Source organism: Humulus lupulus, chromosome 4 (genome assembly GCF_963169125.1).
Source record: "Humulus lupulus chromosome 4, drHumLupu1.1, whole genome shotgun sequence".
Taxonomy (NCBI): Eukaryota; Viridiplantae; Streptophyta; class Magnoliopsida; order Rosales; family Cannabaceae; genus Humulus; species Humulus lupulus.
The window spans coordinates 232,949,435-232,969,692 of NC_084796.1; the positions used below are offsets into that span (position 1 = coordinate 232,949,435).

Here is a 20,258-nt window from a genome sequence, read left to right on the forward strand (position 1 = left end):
CGATTTGAAGAGAACATTTCTCCTCCATGTCATGGTTTCAAAGGAACTCAAGGTGATGTTGGAACATGTGTTCCCGAGACAAATCCAGATGTCATAGTCCATGATGATATCCCGGTTAGAGATCCTTCATATGTGCAAGACACGACGGAGTACGATCCCTATGACTATGAACCTTATGTCAACAACGATCCTGTTGCTGATGCAACAGATCTTGGTGGGCCAGATGTTAGGGCAGATTTTCTAACACAGAGTTCAGATGTTATGGTAGATGAGGAGCGCAGAATAGAAGATCGGCAAACACCTGGGACAGGCAGTAGTCGTCCAGGTCCAAGTAGAACCGATGATAGTTTTAGATGGAGTTCTCCATTGGACTTAGGTGAAGATCGTAGAACATGGAGTGCTCCCATGTTCACCAAAGAGGATATAGAGGCCTCACATCAACATCATTCCTCAGCCAGCAAAGCTTCAGGAGAATTGCACCTTGGGAAGTTCTTTCAGAACAAGCTTGAATTGAAAACCAAAGCATCCATATTTGCGATGAAGAATAATTTTGAGTTTATGGTGAAGAAATCTGGGACTGATGTGTGGTACATTACCTGCAAGGATCCTGATTGTGGTTGGAGATTAAGGGGTAAGAAAAAAATGCGATCTGAAATGTTCGAGATTACTGTATACAACGAAGTACACACTTGCTCACAAGAAATTCGAGATAAGGACCACCGTCAAGCATCACCGTGGGTTGTTGGGCACCTAATCAAGAGGAAATTTTGGGGTTGAAATGAGCTATGAGAAGGCGTGGAGATGCAGAGAAAAGGCTTTTATGTATGTCAGAGGGACACCTGAGGAATCATACTCCAAGTTACCTGGATACCTGTGTCAGTTGGAGCATAAGAACCCAGGTACAATTACTGATTTTGTAGCAGAAGATGGTCGTTTCTTGTATTGCTTCTTTTCCAGTACTGTCATCCTGTAATTTGTGTGGATGGCACATTCTTGAAGAATAAGTATGGTGGCCACATGCTCTGTGCTGTTGCGTTGGATGCAAACAACCAGTTGTTTCCAATTGCGTTTGCATTGGTGGACAGTGAGAACCATAACTCTTGGACTTATTTCATGAGAAAATTGAAGGAAGCCATAGGGGACATTGAGAACCTTGCTTTTGTATCGGACAGGCATAAAAGCATTAATCATGCTTTGGAGCTTGTGTTCCCAGATGCGTATCATGGTGCATGTTACCATCATATTTGTATGAATGTTGTGGCAAAATTCAAAACTGACCACGTGCAAGACATCATGGGGTGTGCAGCGTATGCATTTCGAAGAACGGAATTTCACAAGTTCTTTGACAAGATTAAGGTAATTGATCCGCCCATTGCTCAATATCTAGAGGGAATTGGCTTTGAAAGGTGGAGTAGTGCTTATTTTCCTGGTAACCGATACAATATCATGACGAGTAACTACACAAAAAGCTTTAACAATAAGACCAAGGAGGCAAGGAGCTTTCTAGTCGCCACGTTTCTTGAATTCATAAGATTCACTCTTCAGTCTTGGTTTGCAGATAGACGTGAAAGAGCTTCAAAAGCAACAACAATGTTATCACCTGAGATGGAAAAGGATTTGAAGCAAATAGGTGATAAAGCAATCTTTTTAGATGTCCAAGTCTTTGGTCATCACGAATTTCTTGTGGTCGATGGTAATGGTGATGGTGAGGTGAACTTGGCCACAAAATCATGCTCTTGTGGCATGTTCCAAACCATTGGGATACCCTGTGTACATGCTTTTGCTGCAGCCAAAAAAAGAAGCATAAACATTTACTCATTGTGTTCCCCTTACTATAGAATCGAGGCGTTGAAGGACACTAATAAAGATACTATTTACCCTGTTGGGAACGAGGATGAATGGGTAATCCTTGATCACATCAGAGATACGATTGTCCCATGTATACTTAGTGCCAGTCTCTTTGAAATGATTCCAACAACCTAGGCACACCTAGGGGAAGGTAGTGTTCATGATCGCAGCATCCTGCCGAAATGCAGCATGGTAAAAGTAGCATCGGCGGCGTAGCATGTGCAAAGCGGCATCAATATGCTAAAAAAACATAAAATTCGTTAGTACCATCAATATATTTTAAGATTGAATTGAAAACATGAATGTAATTTACATACCGAATCCCAATGCCAAGTCTGGACTGTGTGCAACTGTAAGAACCATGCCACACTGTGCATCCCAGTATACACGTTGCGGTCTCTCTTATTGTCGATCTTCCCGACGATACACCTATGGAAGCTCTTCTTCTGCTGTGGATCACACTTCCTCAGTGGTTCAGCAACTAGCCCCTGTTTATCTAGTCTGACCTTCTTTGTTGGGTCGGTGAAGTCATCAAAACGCTTGGGCTTGCGTTTCTTCCTGACAACTTCAAGGCCAGCTGCCTCCTCGGGCTGCAGTACTCGTACACTGGGACTGTCAGCATCACTGGGAGCTACAGATGTCTGGGCCTGTGGAGTGGAGGGTTGATCACCGCGCTCGTAGTCTGCAGGCAAGATATCAGACTCTGTATCTGATTTTACGTCGGTGGATCGACCTGAGACCAGTGAAAGCACCTGCGCCAACTGAGCCATGATCATGGTCTGATGATGGACCCAAAACGGGTATGTTTAAAAATTTATATATCGCAAGCGCACGAATCGTCCATATAGAATAGTGATCGTGTAAGCAAGGATGTCGAACCCAAGGGAGTTGTCTAAAATCGAAAATGAAACTATTTTAAATCAAAAATAATAAATTCTAACCTAGCTCCAAAGATTGATGAGTTTTAATATTATGAACATAAAATAAAATATTGAAAAATAAAGCTATTTAAGAGAATAAAAATAAAACAATAATGAGTTGAAAATAAGTGTTAAAAGAAAAGATTATTAAGATACTAGAATCCACAAAATGTAAGTTTAATAATATTTATTAGTATATTGATTCCCAAGTTTTAGTGATAGTTAAAATAATTTAAACTATCATTTTTCAAAAAGATTTATAATTTTAAGCACAAATTTCTTATAAAAAGATAGGATTTTTCTTCACTTTTCAAAATTATAATTTCAAAGCATTTAGTGTAAATCAATCTAATGAAATAACAAATAAATCAATGAACATTATTAATAAGGCAAAACATAATATTTTTGTTCTAAGCATGGATGTGTACAATTTAATGACACATCTTACACAAAGAATATTATGTTTATGCACTAATGAAGAACAAAGTGTAAATATGTTCTAACAATCTAAAATACAAGATATTTAAGATGAAAGAAATATATGAAGAAGAAAAATCCATAGACTTTGTTGTATTACAAGGGAAATCAACATACAACATAAATATTACCTAGTTACAAGTTGCTTCATCATGATCTTAATAATCTTATGAAAAAGATTAGAAGCACATAACTAGAGTAGAAATTACAAAATAAAAGACATACATACTTGCAAAATGCTCTTGAAAAACCCAAATGGAAGAGAGAATGGTAGAGAGAAAATGGGAGAAAAAGATGGTAACCAAAACATTAAGCACCCCAAAATGGTCTTCAAAACTCTTATTTATAGCCAAAATGAGATTATTAAACTAATCAATTTAAATTAAGTAAATTGATTAAATTAATAATAATATGGTAAATAGGGGTAAATTGTAGGAGTGATGATGATTTTGGGGTAAAAAAAGTGTGTAGAAAATGGGTAAAAAGTTGGCCATTTTGTCATAGGGGACAAAATGTAAAATGATGGGCTCAAGATGTGTTATATGGCAGCAAGAGGCGGCTGGGGCGTTTTGGGCCCTGCTGGGCGAGCTGGGGCGTCTGGGCCGGTTGACAGGCCCACGGTGGCTTGTTGGCTAGCTGAAGGAATGAAGCTTGCTTGGGCCCGTATGGACGGTGTGGAGAGCTGATGAGGGTGAAGGTTGATGGTCATGCAGGCTGAGGAGAAGACTTGGTGGGCAGCTGGCAAGTGATCCGGTTTTGTGCTGGGCGTATGGCTGGCGTGGAGATGGTTGATGGCTGCTTGGAGGAGAGGCTTGAAGGCTGAAGAAGGCCAACGGGCCTGGGCCGTGGGGCTGAATGGAGTATATGGCCTTGTGCCAATTTCTTTGCCTTCTTTTCACAAATGCCACTTCCATCATTGATTTCCTTTAAATAAAAATGCAAATTAATTTCTATAAAATAGTATAAATTAACTTCAAATAAATATTTTCAACATACAAATACATCTCATTAATTTAAAGAAAATATTAATTTAAACTTAATTTGTTTTGACACTTAAGTTGAATAAATATGCATTTATTTTTACCACTAAACACACAACAATAATTCAAATAATTAAATTACAACATATTACAATATAATAACCATAAAAACATATAAAAATCTAGAAAACTACAAAAAGACTAATAAATTAAAAATTACATAAAAACTTAATAAGTTAATTAAAAACTCAAGAAATAAGCAATAATTAGCATATAAAATATGGTAAAATAACTCTATTTTGTAGAGTTATCATCTGATGAGCCATGATCGTGGTCTGATTCTGTAGTAAGGTTGCCTGGCCCTCCTTAACCCTCTTGAGCCTCTGCAGAAGTTGCTCATAATCAGGCTGGGCAACCTGACTAGATGAAGCTGCACAGGCCTGTGAAGTGCCCTCATCAACCCTCGGGACATCCTCATAAAAAATGGAGGCTTCCTTTGCAACTTCTGCTAGCTTCTCTGCCTCCTTCTCAGGTACCACTACTTCATCCACTGCAGTCCCAGCCTCCAACTCAGGGAATAACCTGGAATCAACTTCTGGGAGGCTATTGTAGTAGACTACCTCACCGGGACGTGGCTTCAGCATGGAAAATACCATTAATTGCATAGTTGAATAACATGTGTCAGAAAAACTTTAATAAAATAAATCGTTAATCAATTAATTTGTGACATTTAACAAGATAAAATGGAACTTACTCAACGATTGGCGAATATAGGAGCCAACAGAGTTGTCGAAATAGTGATATCAGTCTTCGTAGCCCAGCTGAGCATCCTGCGAATCTGATTCCCACTGTTCTCACCGAACTTACTCCCGAGAGAAGGCATGGCCTCAAAAGCTCAGTAAAGAAGCGCGGGTGCATAGCAAGTAAAACTATACTTTGCCTCCTTCTGTTTTTTGCTTGACCCCTCTTTCTTCTTCTCCTCATAGTGTTTCAATTGCTTCTTCATGTCCTTTTGAAGGCCTTTGCTAACCTTCTTAAATGACAACTTCCCCCAAGGATACTTGAAAAAGTAATCAATATCCTCAACCATCCTCAGGGAATCTCCCCATATCGTTGTTGTCTTCTCTGGGGCATTCAGTACCCCCTCTATCAAATAGCACAAACCCAGCTTAAATGCATCTTCTGGGTTTGTGGAGGCCTTCAATGCATCTTCCAACTGACCAAAACTAACCTTCGAATCACCATTAAAATATTCCTGGATGATCTGATCACTTGAAAGATGCTCTTTCAATTCATCTGGGGACGGTGATTTCCCAAAATTTAGCCCTGTAGGGCAAACTCTGCAATACCAAATCTACACAGAGTGTTGCCCAGGAAGAACTGACCCTCTTCAGGCTTCTTACTTTCTACCTTACGCAACATTAGCTGATGCAGCAGAACCCCAGAAAAACTAAACGGTTTTGCCTTAAAGAACTGTCCCAACGGGCATGCCTGTGCCCTTTCAATAATAAGACCATGCCTCTTAAACTGCTCTATAAGGGTATCCAAGTAGGCACTTCCCTATAAGTGACACGGCCAGGAAAGTGTTTCTCCAACAGCACAATAAGTTCAGGCATCTGGAAAAAAAAAACAAAAAAAATGTTAAAAATGTAAAACAATCTGGTAAGGCAGTTACTATCGAGGCAGAAACAATCGAGTTCTAGCGAGTCTTATCGATGCCTATCGAGGTGGGTTCCAAAATCACAAAGAATAATATAATCGGGTTACTATCGAGGCCTATCGAGGTAAGGCAAAAAAACTAAAGTCTAGTAATATCGAGTCCTATCGAGGCCAATCGATTCCTATCGAGGTGGGTCCTAAAAATCCCAAAGTCGTGTATCATCGAGTCTTATCGAGTCCTATCGATTCATATCGAGTTATGTTCTAAAATTCACAAAGCCTTGTATCATCGATTCCTATCGAGGTAGGTTCTAAAAATTCCCAAAGCCGTGTATCATCGAGTCCCTATCGAGTCCTATCGATTCCTATCGAGGTAGGTTCTAAAAATTCCCAAAGCCATGTATCATCGAGTCCTATCGATTCCTATCGATGTAGGATCTAAAAATTCTTAAAGCCTTGTATCATCTAGTCCTATCGATTCTTATTGAGGCCTATCGAGCACAGTCTAATCCATTCCTCATCCTATACTATCGAGTCCTATCGATTCCTATCGATTTCTATCGAGTTTCATGAAAATATCGAGAAAAAAAACCCAGATTTCTTCATTGCCAGCCCCGATCTATCCTATGAACAAAAATCAACAAAAAAAATCAGGCACATACACATATTGCAGATTAAAAACGAAATCCCTCACCTTCGCTTTCTTTGAGGTTGTTTCCTAAAAATTTGGTTGCCTTGCTCAACGTTTTCTCCTTCCCCTTCTCCGATCGTCAAGTCCGACCTTTGGGAGCCCTTGTTCGTGTTCGTAGAAGACAATGAAGGTTGGGTTCTACAGATTCAATTGAGGCCTATCGATTTCAAAGTTTGCTTGGTTCGGGTATTTTGGGAGAGAATACGGAGAGTTTGAGAAAATTATGCCAGGGGTATTTTGGGTAGTAACGGCATTAGTAGGACCAAAACGAGAGACTTATAGGGATAGGGTATTTTTCAAACGGAATGTCACTTATTGCATTAAAAATCAAATTTCACATCTTAAATAAGAAAAATATTTAAAATTAAAATTAAAATAATAAATAAATGTATAATATTTTTTGAAAAATCATTTATATTGATTTAATTATTTTAAAAAATAAAAATAAATTTTAACTCTAGAAAAAAATTAAGACAATAACCTAAAATTTAAAATTATAATTAAAACATATAAACAAATTAAATATGAATAATGATCTTTTAAAATCATTAAATTTTAAATTAAATCTCTAATTAATTTCTTTGTATGATTAAAAGTACAACAAATAAACTCTGGATGGTATGCTTCAACTGTGGTATATTTGCACATGATGCAAAGAGATGTATTAAGCCGAAAGCCTTTGTCTATCCGCCGATTGGAAAAGTGGTGCCGATGTATGGGCCGTTGATTAAAGCCGAAGTTCCGATGGGAGAATCTGCTTTGATACACGATTACTCGTGTACCGGAGGGAGCTGGGGAAGGTGCCGAAAAATTCAAATTCTTCTGGTACGACGATCGAGACAAGTAGCAGCAAATCGGCGGAAGACCAGGAAGGTACGCAGCACGGCAAGGCTGGGATTGGAGAAAAATCTAGTATGGATCAGAGGAGCCAGAAAGGGGTGAAGACCACGCCTGTACGTGATAATACCATTTTTGGTAATTCAAAAGCTAGTAAGAGCAAAGGGACGAGCTGGCATTGTGAGCCTCACCCAATTGCCCAGAAGGAAGCAAGAATCCTCAAGATGAAGGTGTGAGTAGTGTGATACATAGTTTTATGGAAAACACGGGGCCGCTATGAATAAAAATCTTCTGGCTCAAAACTCTCTGTCCCTTTTCTGTCTCTCTAATTAAAAATGGACACGTATCTATTTTTTATAACCTCACGTGATTAACAAATAAAGCATATTAGTTAACACTCCGTTACTCTTTTCCGTTACTTTTAGAATCCTTAATTTATAAATCTATTCTTTTGTCAAATATTATGACAATATTTGTACCTCTCGGTCAAATATCATGACAAATATCATTCAGTTACCAATCACCTCACATTCAATAATATCACATGCAGCAATATCCAAGCCTGCAATAGAGAAAAGATTTATGGTGAGCATTCCTCCAATTTATGCCATTCATTTAAAAAATTATATTATATATTATTTTAATTTATTTTATTTTATTGTACAAGAATAATGATTAGGACTTATAATATTTATTTTATATTATATTATATTGATTTGATAGAGTGATTGTTTTTTAAAGGTATTTTGATTGTATTGATTGAATGTTTAAAAATAAGTTCTTTTGTTTAAACAAATTTACCCGATAACAAAGGTGATTTTTTTATAATATTTTTTTATTTATATTGATTTGATGAGCTATTGATTGTTTTATATAGAATTTGTTAATTTTAATTTTAATCTTTTGACATATTATAGAGTCATAGTTACTTAATATCTATTGTTGGTACTATAAAATAAGATAAATTGATGAGTAATGGCTCTATGTAAAAAAAAAAAAAAAAAAAATAATAATAATAATAAGAGAAATTGTCTGAATAACAATTGCTTAAGAAATAGAATTGATATTTTTACCTTTGTGGTTTAGCTTAATATTTTATTTCATAGAAGAAAAATTGTTACTATTAATTTCTAAATTTATATTTTTGTTAATGTTGATGATAGATATGGACAATAATATTATAGAAGATTTTCTCTCGCATCGAAGATTAGAATTTAAGAATAATGAAGAAAATCATACTGTGAGCTTTGAAGAAGTATTGCAAGATGATAGCAAATATATTGAAGCTAGCATTGGAAGTGAGAAAAATATCAAAATGATCCATGCATGTATTCGTGATGAAGTGATACCTAAGGTTGGTATGGAATTTGAAACTGAAGAAGAAGCATATAATTTTTATAATACTTATGCTTACAATGTAGGTTTTAGCATTCGAAGAAGTAAATGACATAAGGATAAAGATGGGAAAATGAAGGATAGAATTTTTTGTTGTTCTTCTGAAGGTTTTCGTGGAACAGATAAACGAGATGTTAATGTGAAACGCCATCGTGCTGAAATAAGGTTTGGTTGTCTAGCCCAGATAAAAATAAATTCTAGTCAAACAGGAAAATATAAAGTTGTTGAATTTATAGAAGAGCATAGTCATGTGACTTCAAGTCCTACCAAGAGTCATTTGCATCGATCCCAAAGGAAATTAACTGCTGCCCAAGCAGTTGAAATTGAATTGGCTGAGGATTCTGGAATTGCTCCTAAGGCTAGTTTAGAACTCATGGTTAGGAGAGCTGGTGGGCGTGAGAATCTTGGATTTACTCTTGATGATTGTCGGAATTATATACGCACAAAAAGAACAATCCAAATGAGAACAGGATATACAGGCGGGGTTCTTGAATATCTTCAGCGTATGAAGTCAGAAGATCCTAATTTTTTTTATGCTTTGCAAGCAGACAATGATGATTTGATAACTAATATTTTTTGGGCAGATGCAAAAATGATGGAATCGTTTTCTCACTTTGGTGATGTTGTTTGCTTTGACACAACTTATAGAAAAAATCATGATTGTAGGCCTTTTGCAATGTTTGTTGGGGTAAACCATCATAAACAAACCACTTTATTCGGTGTAGCATTACTATATGATGAAACTTGCGAAACTTTTATATGGTTATTTGATACATTTTCAGAAGCAATGTTGGGAAAAAAGCCAAAAACCATTCTTACAGATCAAAATACAGCAATGGCAAATGCCTTAGAATCACAATGGCCGGAAACTTATCATCGTCTATGTATTTGGCATATCTATCAAAATGCAACAAAACACCTTAGTAGTAGTGTTTTTAAAAAATTTCGTCAATTTGCAACAGATTTTGGTGACTGTATATATGAATTCGAGGAAGAAGATGAATTCATTGAAGCTTGGAAGAATATGCTTGAAAGATATAATCTCAAAGATAACGATTGGTTGGAACGAATGTTCAAATTAAAAGAGAAATGGGCTTTGGTATATGGTAGAGATAGTTTTTGTGCAAATATGACAACTACTCAACGGAGTGAGAGTATGAATAATGTTTTGAAACATTATGTTAGCTACCAACATAGTATGTTGCGATTTTTTCAACATTTTGAAAGGTTGGTTGATGATCGTCGTTATGAAGAGTCCAAAGCAGACTTCAAAACAACTCAACGTAAGTTACCACCATCTCTTCCAATTGATATTCTAAATCATGCTGCAACTGTATACACCCCATCAATTTTGAAAATGTTTGAATTTGAGTTTTCAAAAGCATATAATTGTGTTATGGAGATTTGTCGTGAGTTAGGAATGAAAACAATATACAAGCTCACTCCTAATGGAAAATGTTTCCATCATACAGTTAACCATGACTCATCAAATGACACAGTGACATGTAGTTGCAAGAAGTTTGAGTTTGCTGGAATATTGTGCTCACATATTCTTAAGGTTTTTTCTTCCCGTAATATAGGAAAAATTCCTTCTCAATACATTTTGAAAAGATGGACAAAGTATGCCAAGACAGGCACTATAACTTTTAGATATGAAAATACACATCTTGATGATCCTAAAACATGCATGGCAAGACGTTACAAATAGTTAAGTAGAGCTTACACACAAATCTCAACAAGGGGATCGATATCTGAGAATGCTTATAAAGTTGCTATACAAGGTTTTAAAAGAACATTCGATGATGTTGAGGCATGTTTACAAGGAGAAGAAATTCCTGGAATATATAAGAATGATGTTGGCAATCCAATTGACACCAAGTTAAAGGGTGGGTGTGAAGAAAAAAGGCAAAATGAGTGGTAAATCTAGTAGACCAAAAGGTGTTCTTGAAAAGATCAAGAAAAAGAAAAACATTTTCCATCAAAATTTATTAGTAGAAGAGGTAAAAGTATAAATAATTTATACATATATATTCATATATATATACATTTTAGTCTTATACATTTTTCTTATTCATATGTGTATTACGCAGGTGTTGTCTAATCATAACGTGGCTCCAATTGAACCAAATATATCAAGTTCATTGCTCACATCACCTTTTCATTTTAGTCAAGTAAGCATTAAAACTATTTATTATTCCTATATTTTTTTTAATCTAAATATAACTTATCTATCTTAGTTCACTTAAATTAATATATTTATATTGTCAGGTTTCATCAAGTTTGAATATGAATGGAGAGTTCAACAAAAATACATCACTTGCTCCTGATGAATTTGAGCACTGATTTAAATCTATTCATTATATTCTATTTTTTGAAGTTTACTCCCCCCATTATCTCTTTTGGTGTGTATTACTTTCAGTTAGTAGTAGTTTTCATTTTGTCTTAAAAAATTGTGTTAATTTCTTACTTTCCTTCATCCATTGAAATGGTAGACATTATTTGGACTCTTTTATTGCAATATTAATATATGTATTCTCTCGTTTATAAGGAATCACATTCAACAATATATATATATATATACAATATTAAAAGATATTTTTGTATTGAAAAAAAGTGTATTAGTATGATTATACTATAATCCCATAATTTTATCTATATCAAAAAAATCACTACAATCTAAAAAAAGAAATTTTTTTACTCAAACTTTATTATTATTATTATTATTATTAGTGTAAAGAAAATATATGTGTTAAACAAAATAATTTATAGTGGACAAAACACTATAAAATAAATAAAAAAAAAGATAGTGAAATAAAAAAACAACTCATCACAATTAATTGTGTAAATTGGAATTTCATTACACAAATTCATATTTACTCAAAAAAAAAATATGAATGTGGTGATATACACAAATGAACTAATATGGTATATAGAAACAAATTAAGAAAAAGTTAAAAATATTACAATTTTAATAAAATAATATGGGTAGCTATATACTTTTTTGAAAGGTAATTCTGACATGCATTAATAAATGATTGGACAATTCACTTTAAAAAAAAAATTACATTATAGACTTATTATAGTATTTTTAAAGGAAATGTATGCTTTTTTCTCAATTTAAAAAATATTGACAGATTGTTAATTAGATGATAGTTGACCGAGAGAAACAATTATTGTCATGACAAAAGAATAGATTTATAAATTAAGGATTCTAAAAGAAACGGAAAAGAGTAACAGAGTGTATATTAATATGCCTTATTTGTTAATCACGTGAGGTTAAAAAAAATAGGTACGTGTCCATTTTTAATTAGAGAGACAGCAAGGGGACAGAGAGTTTTGAGCCAGAATATTTTTATTCGCCCGCTATTAATTAATCAAATGCTTGAAATCCCTCATGTGAGATTATGTAAGTCTATAAAACCCCCCGACTTCCATGAGATAAATTGAGGAAATTATTTTGAAGAAGAGAATTTTGAATTTTATTGGTTTATTTTTTCATATTTTTTTTTATAAAAGTTGGTTTATGCTATAATTTTACTCGAAATTAAATTTTATTAATTTAAAATAATATGTTTGTAATTTGATTATTATTTTTTTAGCTTATTTTTTTATATTATTTTTATATAACTAATTATATATATATATTGTTTTGCAAAATTTTTAATATGAATTTTGTTTATTATTATTTTTATTTATTATAAACATTTTTTCTCTTTTTTTAGATTGTACATTCTTTTTTTAAATCCTGGATAATTTAACCAGTTACTTGATTGATCTTTGACAATTATGTAAAAGTAAATCCTAGAGCTAGGTTAAATATCATGTACCAGGAGAAGTAACTAGTTACCCTGTGAGGAGTAATATTTTGCCATAAGAGGGGTAACCAGTTATCATAAGAGGGGTGACTGGTTACTCATATTAAATATAAAAAGAAACATCAAATTTGAATGAAAAAAATGGAATAACACTTCATTAAAAAAAAAAATTATGATTTTAGTAACATAGGTAACCAGTTACCATAAAGAACCCAGAAATATACACACACACATCAGAACGTGAAGGTAACCAGTTACCCACAGAAATATACACACAAAGAACGGGAAGGTAACTAGTTACCAAAGATCTTAAGATAGAAAAAAAATCAGAGTTACCCCCTTTCCCTTCTCTCCCATCTTCTTCATATAATTTTTTGTTCTAGATTTGAATGTTCTCATCAGGGTAATTGGTTACTATTCACATTTTCATATTTTTATTAGTTTTCTTTCCAAATTTTGGTGTAGCTATAAGGATTACAGTAAAAAGAAAATATTGAAAAAATTGATTTGAATTTTTTTACATAGTGGAAAAACTATAAAAAAAAATTACAATAATAAAAGATAATAAATAAAAAAATAGTAAAATAATTATGTAATGTTAAAGTATATGTGTGAAAAAAAAAAGAAAATGGAATGAGAAAGTAATAAGTACAAAAGTGAAGAAAAAAGAAGGGAAAAAAACTTAGGAAACAAAACTAAAAAAATATGAAAAAAAAAAAACAAACAAAAGAAATGATAAAGGAAAAAAATGAATGAATAAAAATAAAAATAAAAAGAAGAAGAAGAAGAAAAATAATGGAAAAATGCAAAGAAAAAAATATGAATAAAAAAATTGGTAGAAAAAAATAGAAAAATAAATTAATAAATACAAAAATGAAGAAAAAATAAAAGGAAAAAAATGAAAAAAAATATGAAAGAAAACCAAAAAAATATGAACAAAAAGAACAAAACAATACAAATGAAAGAAAAAAAAAAGATAAATGAAAAGAAGAAGAAGAAGAAGAAGAAGAAGAAGAAGGAGGAGGAGAATAATGGAAAAATGAAAAGAAAAAAAAAAGATGAAGGAAAAAATTGGTAAAAAAAAAAAAGAAAAAAGAAATAATAGAAGAAAAAATAAGGAAAAAAAGAAAGAAAAAATTATTAAAAAATAAAGAAAATAAATAAAAAAATAATAAAAATAAAAAGAAATTATCTTCAAAATCAAAGAAAACATAACTATGATAAAAAAAATGTGGCATTTCCATATTGTAGTTAGTTACTAATTGTGTTTTTCATATTTTAATTTTTTTTAATAAATTTTTCCAAGAAAAATATAATTATCATATTTTTGCACATTAATAGTATAAAATCTATATGTTTCTAAAAATTCTCATAAATTGACTACCTTGGCCCAATGATGTGAAGATGGATCAGTTTATGGAAAAGATGAAGGGCCCGGTTGAGGTAGATAAGTTTGAGGCCCACAATACTATATTCCAAGACCCACTTGACATTTTTCAAATGATTCATAATGATAGTGGCCCACAAAAAAGAAAAGCCCATTTATGCCTTACACCAATAATCGGCCGTGGGCCACACCATGAGGAGTTTAAGAATAGAGAAAATTATATTTTATATGAGATTTTTAATAGAGTGCAAAAATATAACTTTTTCTCAACAAATGAAAAATTAGTCTATGGTTTTTTTTAAGAATTTTCACTTTTATGAGTTTATTTTCTCATATTTTTATATAAAAATTGGTTTATGTCATAGTTTTACTCTTATCAAGTTTTATTAATTTGGAAAGGTATATTTGTAATTTGATTATTATTTGTTTTTTATATTATGTTATAATACTCATTTTATATTAATTTTTTCTTGAGAAATTTACATTCCTTACTGTTTTTTTATAATTTAATTATAAAAATCACATACAAAATTTTATTTGCAAAAATACCTTGTCATGTCATCAAAAAATACTGGATTATAAAAGTAATATACCTGAATTTGAAACTTTCTCAAAATCCCGGTTTTCCCATTTTTCTGGGTTTAAAAAAGTAACATTTTGGTTACTTAAAATGTGAATAAGTTACCAATTAGTTACTTTTTCATAAAAAAAAATATTTTTATAGCATATTATTTTATATACGTTTTGGTTACCACCAATACTTATTTTTTGAAACTTTTATCTTAAGACACTGATTAATCATTTTGAAGTTATATTATGGTGTCTTATTACTTAAGATACTTTTACATTGCTAATTAGTAATTTTTTAGAAACTGATGAATTACAATAAAATATATGTTGGATTAGCTTATATAGGATCTTTATTTATTTTCATGTATATCTAATATTAAACAAATTAATACAAGATAGCCTAAAACATGTTTCTAAAATTGAATTCAAAGATAAACAAATAATATAATACTTACAGTATACGCAGCAGAATTAAGAGTCATTCCTTCAGTTTCTCTAACTCTTGTATCCTCTCTGTCGCAGAGTATTATCAAGAAACTAAACTGATCTTCTATTTTCTTCACAATCTTCTAATGTATCCTTAGAACCACCTAGACTAGTGTGGGCAATTCTCAACACATGAGATAGATATAGAGAGATGAAGAGAAAATAACAAAGAGGTTTAGAAAATGACTTGTGTTTAGAGAGAATCTAAAACTATCAGAAAATCTGACTTGTGACTTATCAAAAAACTTCTTTTTGACTTCTCTCTAAGCACTTCTTTTATAGACTCAATTAGGTCATTTAATTTAATTAAAAAATCAATAAAATAATAGCTATTTTGAAGTCATAGGTCGAAATTATCATGGGCTATAGGCCCGTGAAATTTCCCATTTGATTATAAGCTCATTGAACTTAAAATCAAGGCATGTATTATTTTCTATTGATTTAATTAATTAAATAATTATTTAAATCATTTTATCAAATTAATTATTTATAATTTGAACATTGATTTAAACTTATTTATTAATTTAGATACCAATTTATCTTAATTAATAAATCTGCCATAATTTCTCTTTTCTTCTCAAAATTACACAACTCTGTGAAACTATCCAAAATTGACCTGGTCAACTTTGATAATTCTAATTGATAATTAAATCAATTAATTGAGACTATCTAGATGATTATATCCAAGGTACAATGGGGACCATGGGCCTATGAAATCAAGCTCCAATAAGTTATCATAAATCTAACAAATAAATTTACTAACTTATTAATTCCTCGTGACTCCACTATAGACTTGGAATTGCACTCTTGAATTCATAGAACGCTCTATAACAAATATAGATATGCTATTAATTATCCATTGTTACAACCATAATTGTCACTCAATCCTCTATAGACGGTCTACAATGAGATAGGACTAAAATACCGTTTTACCCCTCATTGTATTTTATCCTTAAAACACTTAGTTCCTTATAAATGATATTTCAGTAAACTAATTTAATTACTGAAATGAGATCTCTATCATTTAACACCTTGAACCAAACTAAAAGGAAACTATCATTTCACTTCTTCATCAGAAGCTATAGATGTTCATATCTATGATTAACACTCCCACTCAATTATACTACCGAGTTCCCAAGATGTAAGTATGGGCTAGTCCGTAGGGTAAGCTGGTAATGAACAAGTCAAAGAACACAAATAATACAATCAGTTAGAATACTAACCACTCAGAATTGAGATTGAATTGACCTATGGTCAACTATATGATATGACTAGAATAGATAATAACGGTATGTTTACTTATCTTATCAACTGTCAATATCGGTCCTGTCCGATGTAACAAATACATTCGATCTTATCTACTTTGCTAATATTCTGGAAAGAACATAACACTATTATGTGTAAGTAGATCATATCGTAGATTGGCAAGTCAGTGTAAATCCGGTGCACTGACTAATCTTAGGACTAACTTATTTTGAACATATAATCATATTTATATTCCACTGTGATTACGTCACTATAAATAAGATTAGCTATATGCTCGGGATTTAATAGAAGTTTATATTAAAAAAATATTCATGAAAATAAAACATGTGAGCAAAGTGATTGACCAAGTCAAAAAATAATTTCTATTCTTTTATTGATAATAAAATGAGATTACAAAGAATTTGGGTTTTAATTAGGGCATAAAACCCAAACAATATAACAAATTACTACATAGCGTATTATTAAAAGTTACTTTTAGTATACTATGAAGTATATTTTTTTTATATTCTATTTAAAAGTTACCAAACAATATCCTAAAGAATCTATTTTTAAAAAGTTACTTCGAATATTTTTAAATAAATTTAAGCTGTTTAGAATACAATATAGTGTCTTTTAAATGTAAAATAAGAATACAAATTTTAGTATATTAAATTTTTATCAAGTTTAAAATTTAGTTACTTTTTGGTCAACACAATATAAAAAAGAAACTAAAATGTTGCTTTTTATTATGGTCATCTTCTCCAGTGACGACCAAAAATATATGCTTCCCACATATCAAAATGATCACCTTGAAGAGTAGGTCGCGATGGTACCACTTTTGAACCCAACCGACTAGCGGTGTGGCCGAAAAAGATTTTTGAAATTAAAGATAAGAGAGAATGTAAGAAATTAATAAAAAAAAAGTATAGTGGAGAGAGAGAGAGAGGGGCCCGTACCATGAAAAAAAAAGTTGAAAAAAGTGGTATAAAAAACAGTGAAAAAAGCAACTAATTGATAACTTATTAACATTTTAAGTAACCAAAATGTTACTTATTTAAACCCAGAAAACAGAAAAATCAGGATTTTGAGAAAGTTTTAAATTCAGGTATATTACTTTTAGAATCTGGTATTTTTGTAAATAAAATTTTGTAGGTGATTTTTGTAATTATTTTATATTATAGGTATATAATTGTAAAGATCTCATTTTTATTTGGTTGTTTTGTAATTTTTTTTCTTGTAATATGAATTGTGTTTAAAATTATTTTTTTATTTATTATAAGCATTTTTCTTTTTTTTTTTTTAGATTGTACGTTTCTTTTTTTAAATCCTAGGTAAGGTAACCAGTTACTTGATTGATCTTTGGGTAAAAAAAATCTTAGAGCTAGGTTAAATAGCATGTACCAGGAGGGGTAACCAGTTATCCTGAGATGAGTAACTTTCTGCCATAAAAGGGGTAACCAGTTACCATAAGAGGGGTGACAGGTTACGCATATTAAATATGAAAAGAAATATCAAATTTGAAGAAAAAAGATGAATAATACTTCATTAAAAAAGGAAGAAAAAGTAGCTATGATTTTAGTAACATAGGTAACTAGTTACCATAAAGAACCCAGAAATATACGCACACATCAGAACGTGAAGGTAACCAGTTACCCCTAAAAATATACACACAAAGAACATGAAGGTAACCAGTTACCCGCAGAAATATACACACAAAGAACGGGAAGGTAACCAGTTACCATAGATTTGAAGATAAAAAAAAAATTAGATCCACCCCCTTTCCCTTCTCTCTCATCTTCTTCATATAATTTTTTTTCTAGATATGAATGTTCTCATCAAGGTAACTGGTTATCTATTCACATTTTCATATTTTTATTAGTTTTCTTTCCAAATTTTGGTGTTCCTATAAGGGTACAATAAAAAGAAAATGCTGAAAAAATTGATTTGAATTTTTTTACATATAGTGGAAAAACTATAAAAAATTACAATAATAAAAGATAATAAATAAAAAAATATTAAAATAATTATGTAATGTTAAAATATATGTGAAAAAAAAAAGGAAAAAGAAGAAATGTAATGAGAAAAGAATAAGTACAAAAAAATGAAGTAAAAAGAAGGAAACAAAACTTAGAAAAGAAAACTAAAAATATATGAAAAAAAAAACAAAATAAAAGAAATGAAGAAGGAAAAAAAACAGATGAATGAATAAAAATAAAAAGAAGAGGAAGAAAAATAATGCAAAAATGGAAAGAAAAAAAATTTGAATGAAAAAAATGAAAAAAAATGGAAGAAGAAAAAAAATGAAAAAAAAAACTCATATGTGTGAAAAAATAAAAAAAAAGAAGAAGAAAATGAAAGGAGAAAATAATAAATACAAAATAGAAGGAAAAAAAAGCAAAAAAAAAAAGAAAGAAAGAAAACTAAAAAAATACGAACAAAAAAATAAAATAATACAAATGAAAGAAAAAAAATAGATAAATGAATAAAAATGAAAATAAGAAGAATAATGGAAAAATAGAAAGAAAAAAAGGATCAAATAAAAAATTTGTGGAAAAAAAAAAGAAAAAATAAGTGAGGAAAAAAAAAATAACTGAAAAAATAATTAAAAAATGAAGGAAAAAATAAAAAATTGAAAAAAACAAAATAAAATTACCTTCAAAATAAAAGAAAACATAACCATGATAAAAAATGTGTCATTTCCATATTTTAGTTAGCTATTATTTGTGTTTCTCATACTTTAATTTTTTCTTTAATAAATTTTTCCGTGCAAATTTAGAAAAGTATAATTCTCATATTTTTGCACATTGATAGTATAAAAGTCATATTTTTGAAAAATTCCTGTAAGAAAAAGAGTGAAGTAGTATTGCCTCAATTCCAGCCACCGACTAATAGTACGCCATTTTCTAAGGGAAGAGGAGAAATCGATAGTAGCTAAAAAACAAAAAGGAAGAAGGCAAGGAGAGGTACGAGTTCAAGATCCAAAACAAATGAGCAAGCCAAGGTTAAAAGTTCATTTTACAATAAGCGGACCCGAGTATTGAAGAAGTTACGAATAACTACTGTGAGGTTGAAGTGTTGGTAACTGGTTTACCATGTGCGCAGCAGAAAGCACGGGGTGTTGGGCCCAGATAATTCAAAAAAAAAATTATTTAAAAAAACTTTAAATAATCGGATCCATTAACATGCAAAACATTAATCATAGAGAAATAAAAAGATGTTGATTTACCAGTTGAAGAACTATCAAGAATACTTGTTATCTTTTTGTATCTTCAACGAACATCCAATCCAAAGCAGTTCTTCAAAATACTCCGACCAAGATCTTCCAAAATGTATCTCTACCCCTCAAGACGTGGGTGGACACATAGAGTAATGGTAGGAAAAATTTATGATTCACAAGATATTCTCAACACATGAGATCTTGAAAAATTAGGTCTAAGACAGTTTTCAGGGATAGAGAAAAATAATACGATATATCTTTCTCTCTGTCAAAAGTATTGTGTTGAAAAGTATATTCTCTTGTTTGATTTATAAAAGAATTAATTAAATTTTAAAATTCAAAATTCAAATTATAAATCAATTATTAATTAATTAAATAAAAGAAATATCCAAGACCCGCTCTTGGATTTTGGTAACACATCCCTGATTTCAGGGATGTGTTCCAACCATTTTCTTTAAATTATTATTTATTCAAAAATATCTAAACCTGATAACTTATTTATTAGATTAATTAAAGAATAAATATCATTTAAAATTCAAATCAAATTTGAATTATCAGAATTTTTTTCCACATTATTTAAATAAATAAAATTAATTATTTTAATTATTTAAATGCTATTTTCGACAATACCAAAATAATTTTTTTTAAAAATATAATTAATTAATTAATTTCAAAAATTAATTTATTAATAATTAATTTGTCTCAATTACATATTTGACCCCGAAAAACAA

General features: G+C 31.1%; 1 protein-coding gene across 1 annotated transcript; it reads left to right on the forward strand.

Moving 5' to 3' along the window:
• The first annotated feature begins 7,952 nt into the window (after nt 1-7,952).
• On the forward strand, nt 7,953-10,515 carry LOC133832993 (protein FAR1-RELATED SEQUENCE 7-like). Its single transcript, XM_062263260.1, has 3 exons — nt 7,953-7,997; nt 8,915-10,090; nt 10,280-10,515. Exons 2-3 carry the CDS (start codon nt 9,181-9,183, stop codon nt 10,513-10,515), a joined length of 1,146 nt encoding a protein of 381 aa, XP_062119244.1. The 5' UTR covers nt 7,953-7,997; nt 8,915-9,180.
• Nucleotides 10,516-20,258: the final 9,743 nt, after the last annotated feature.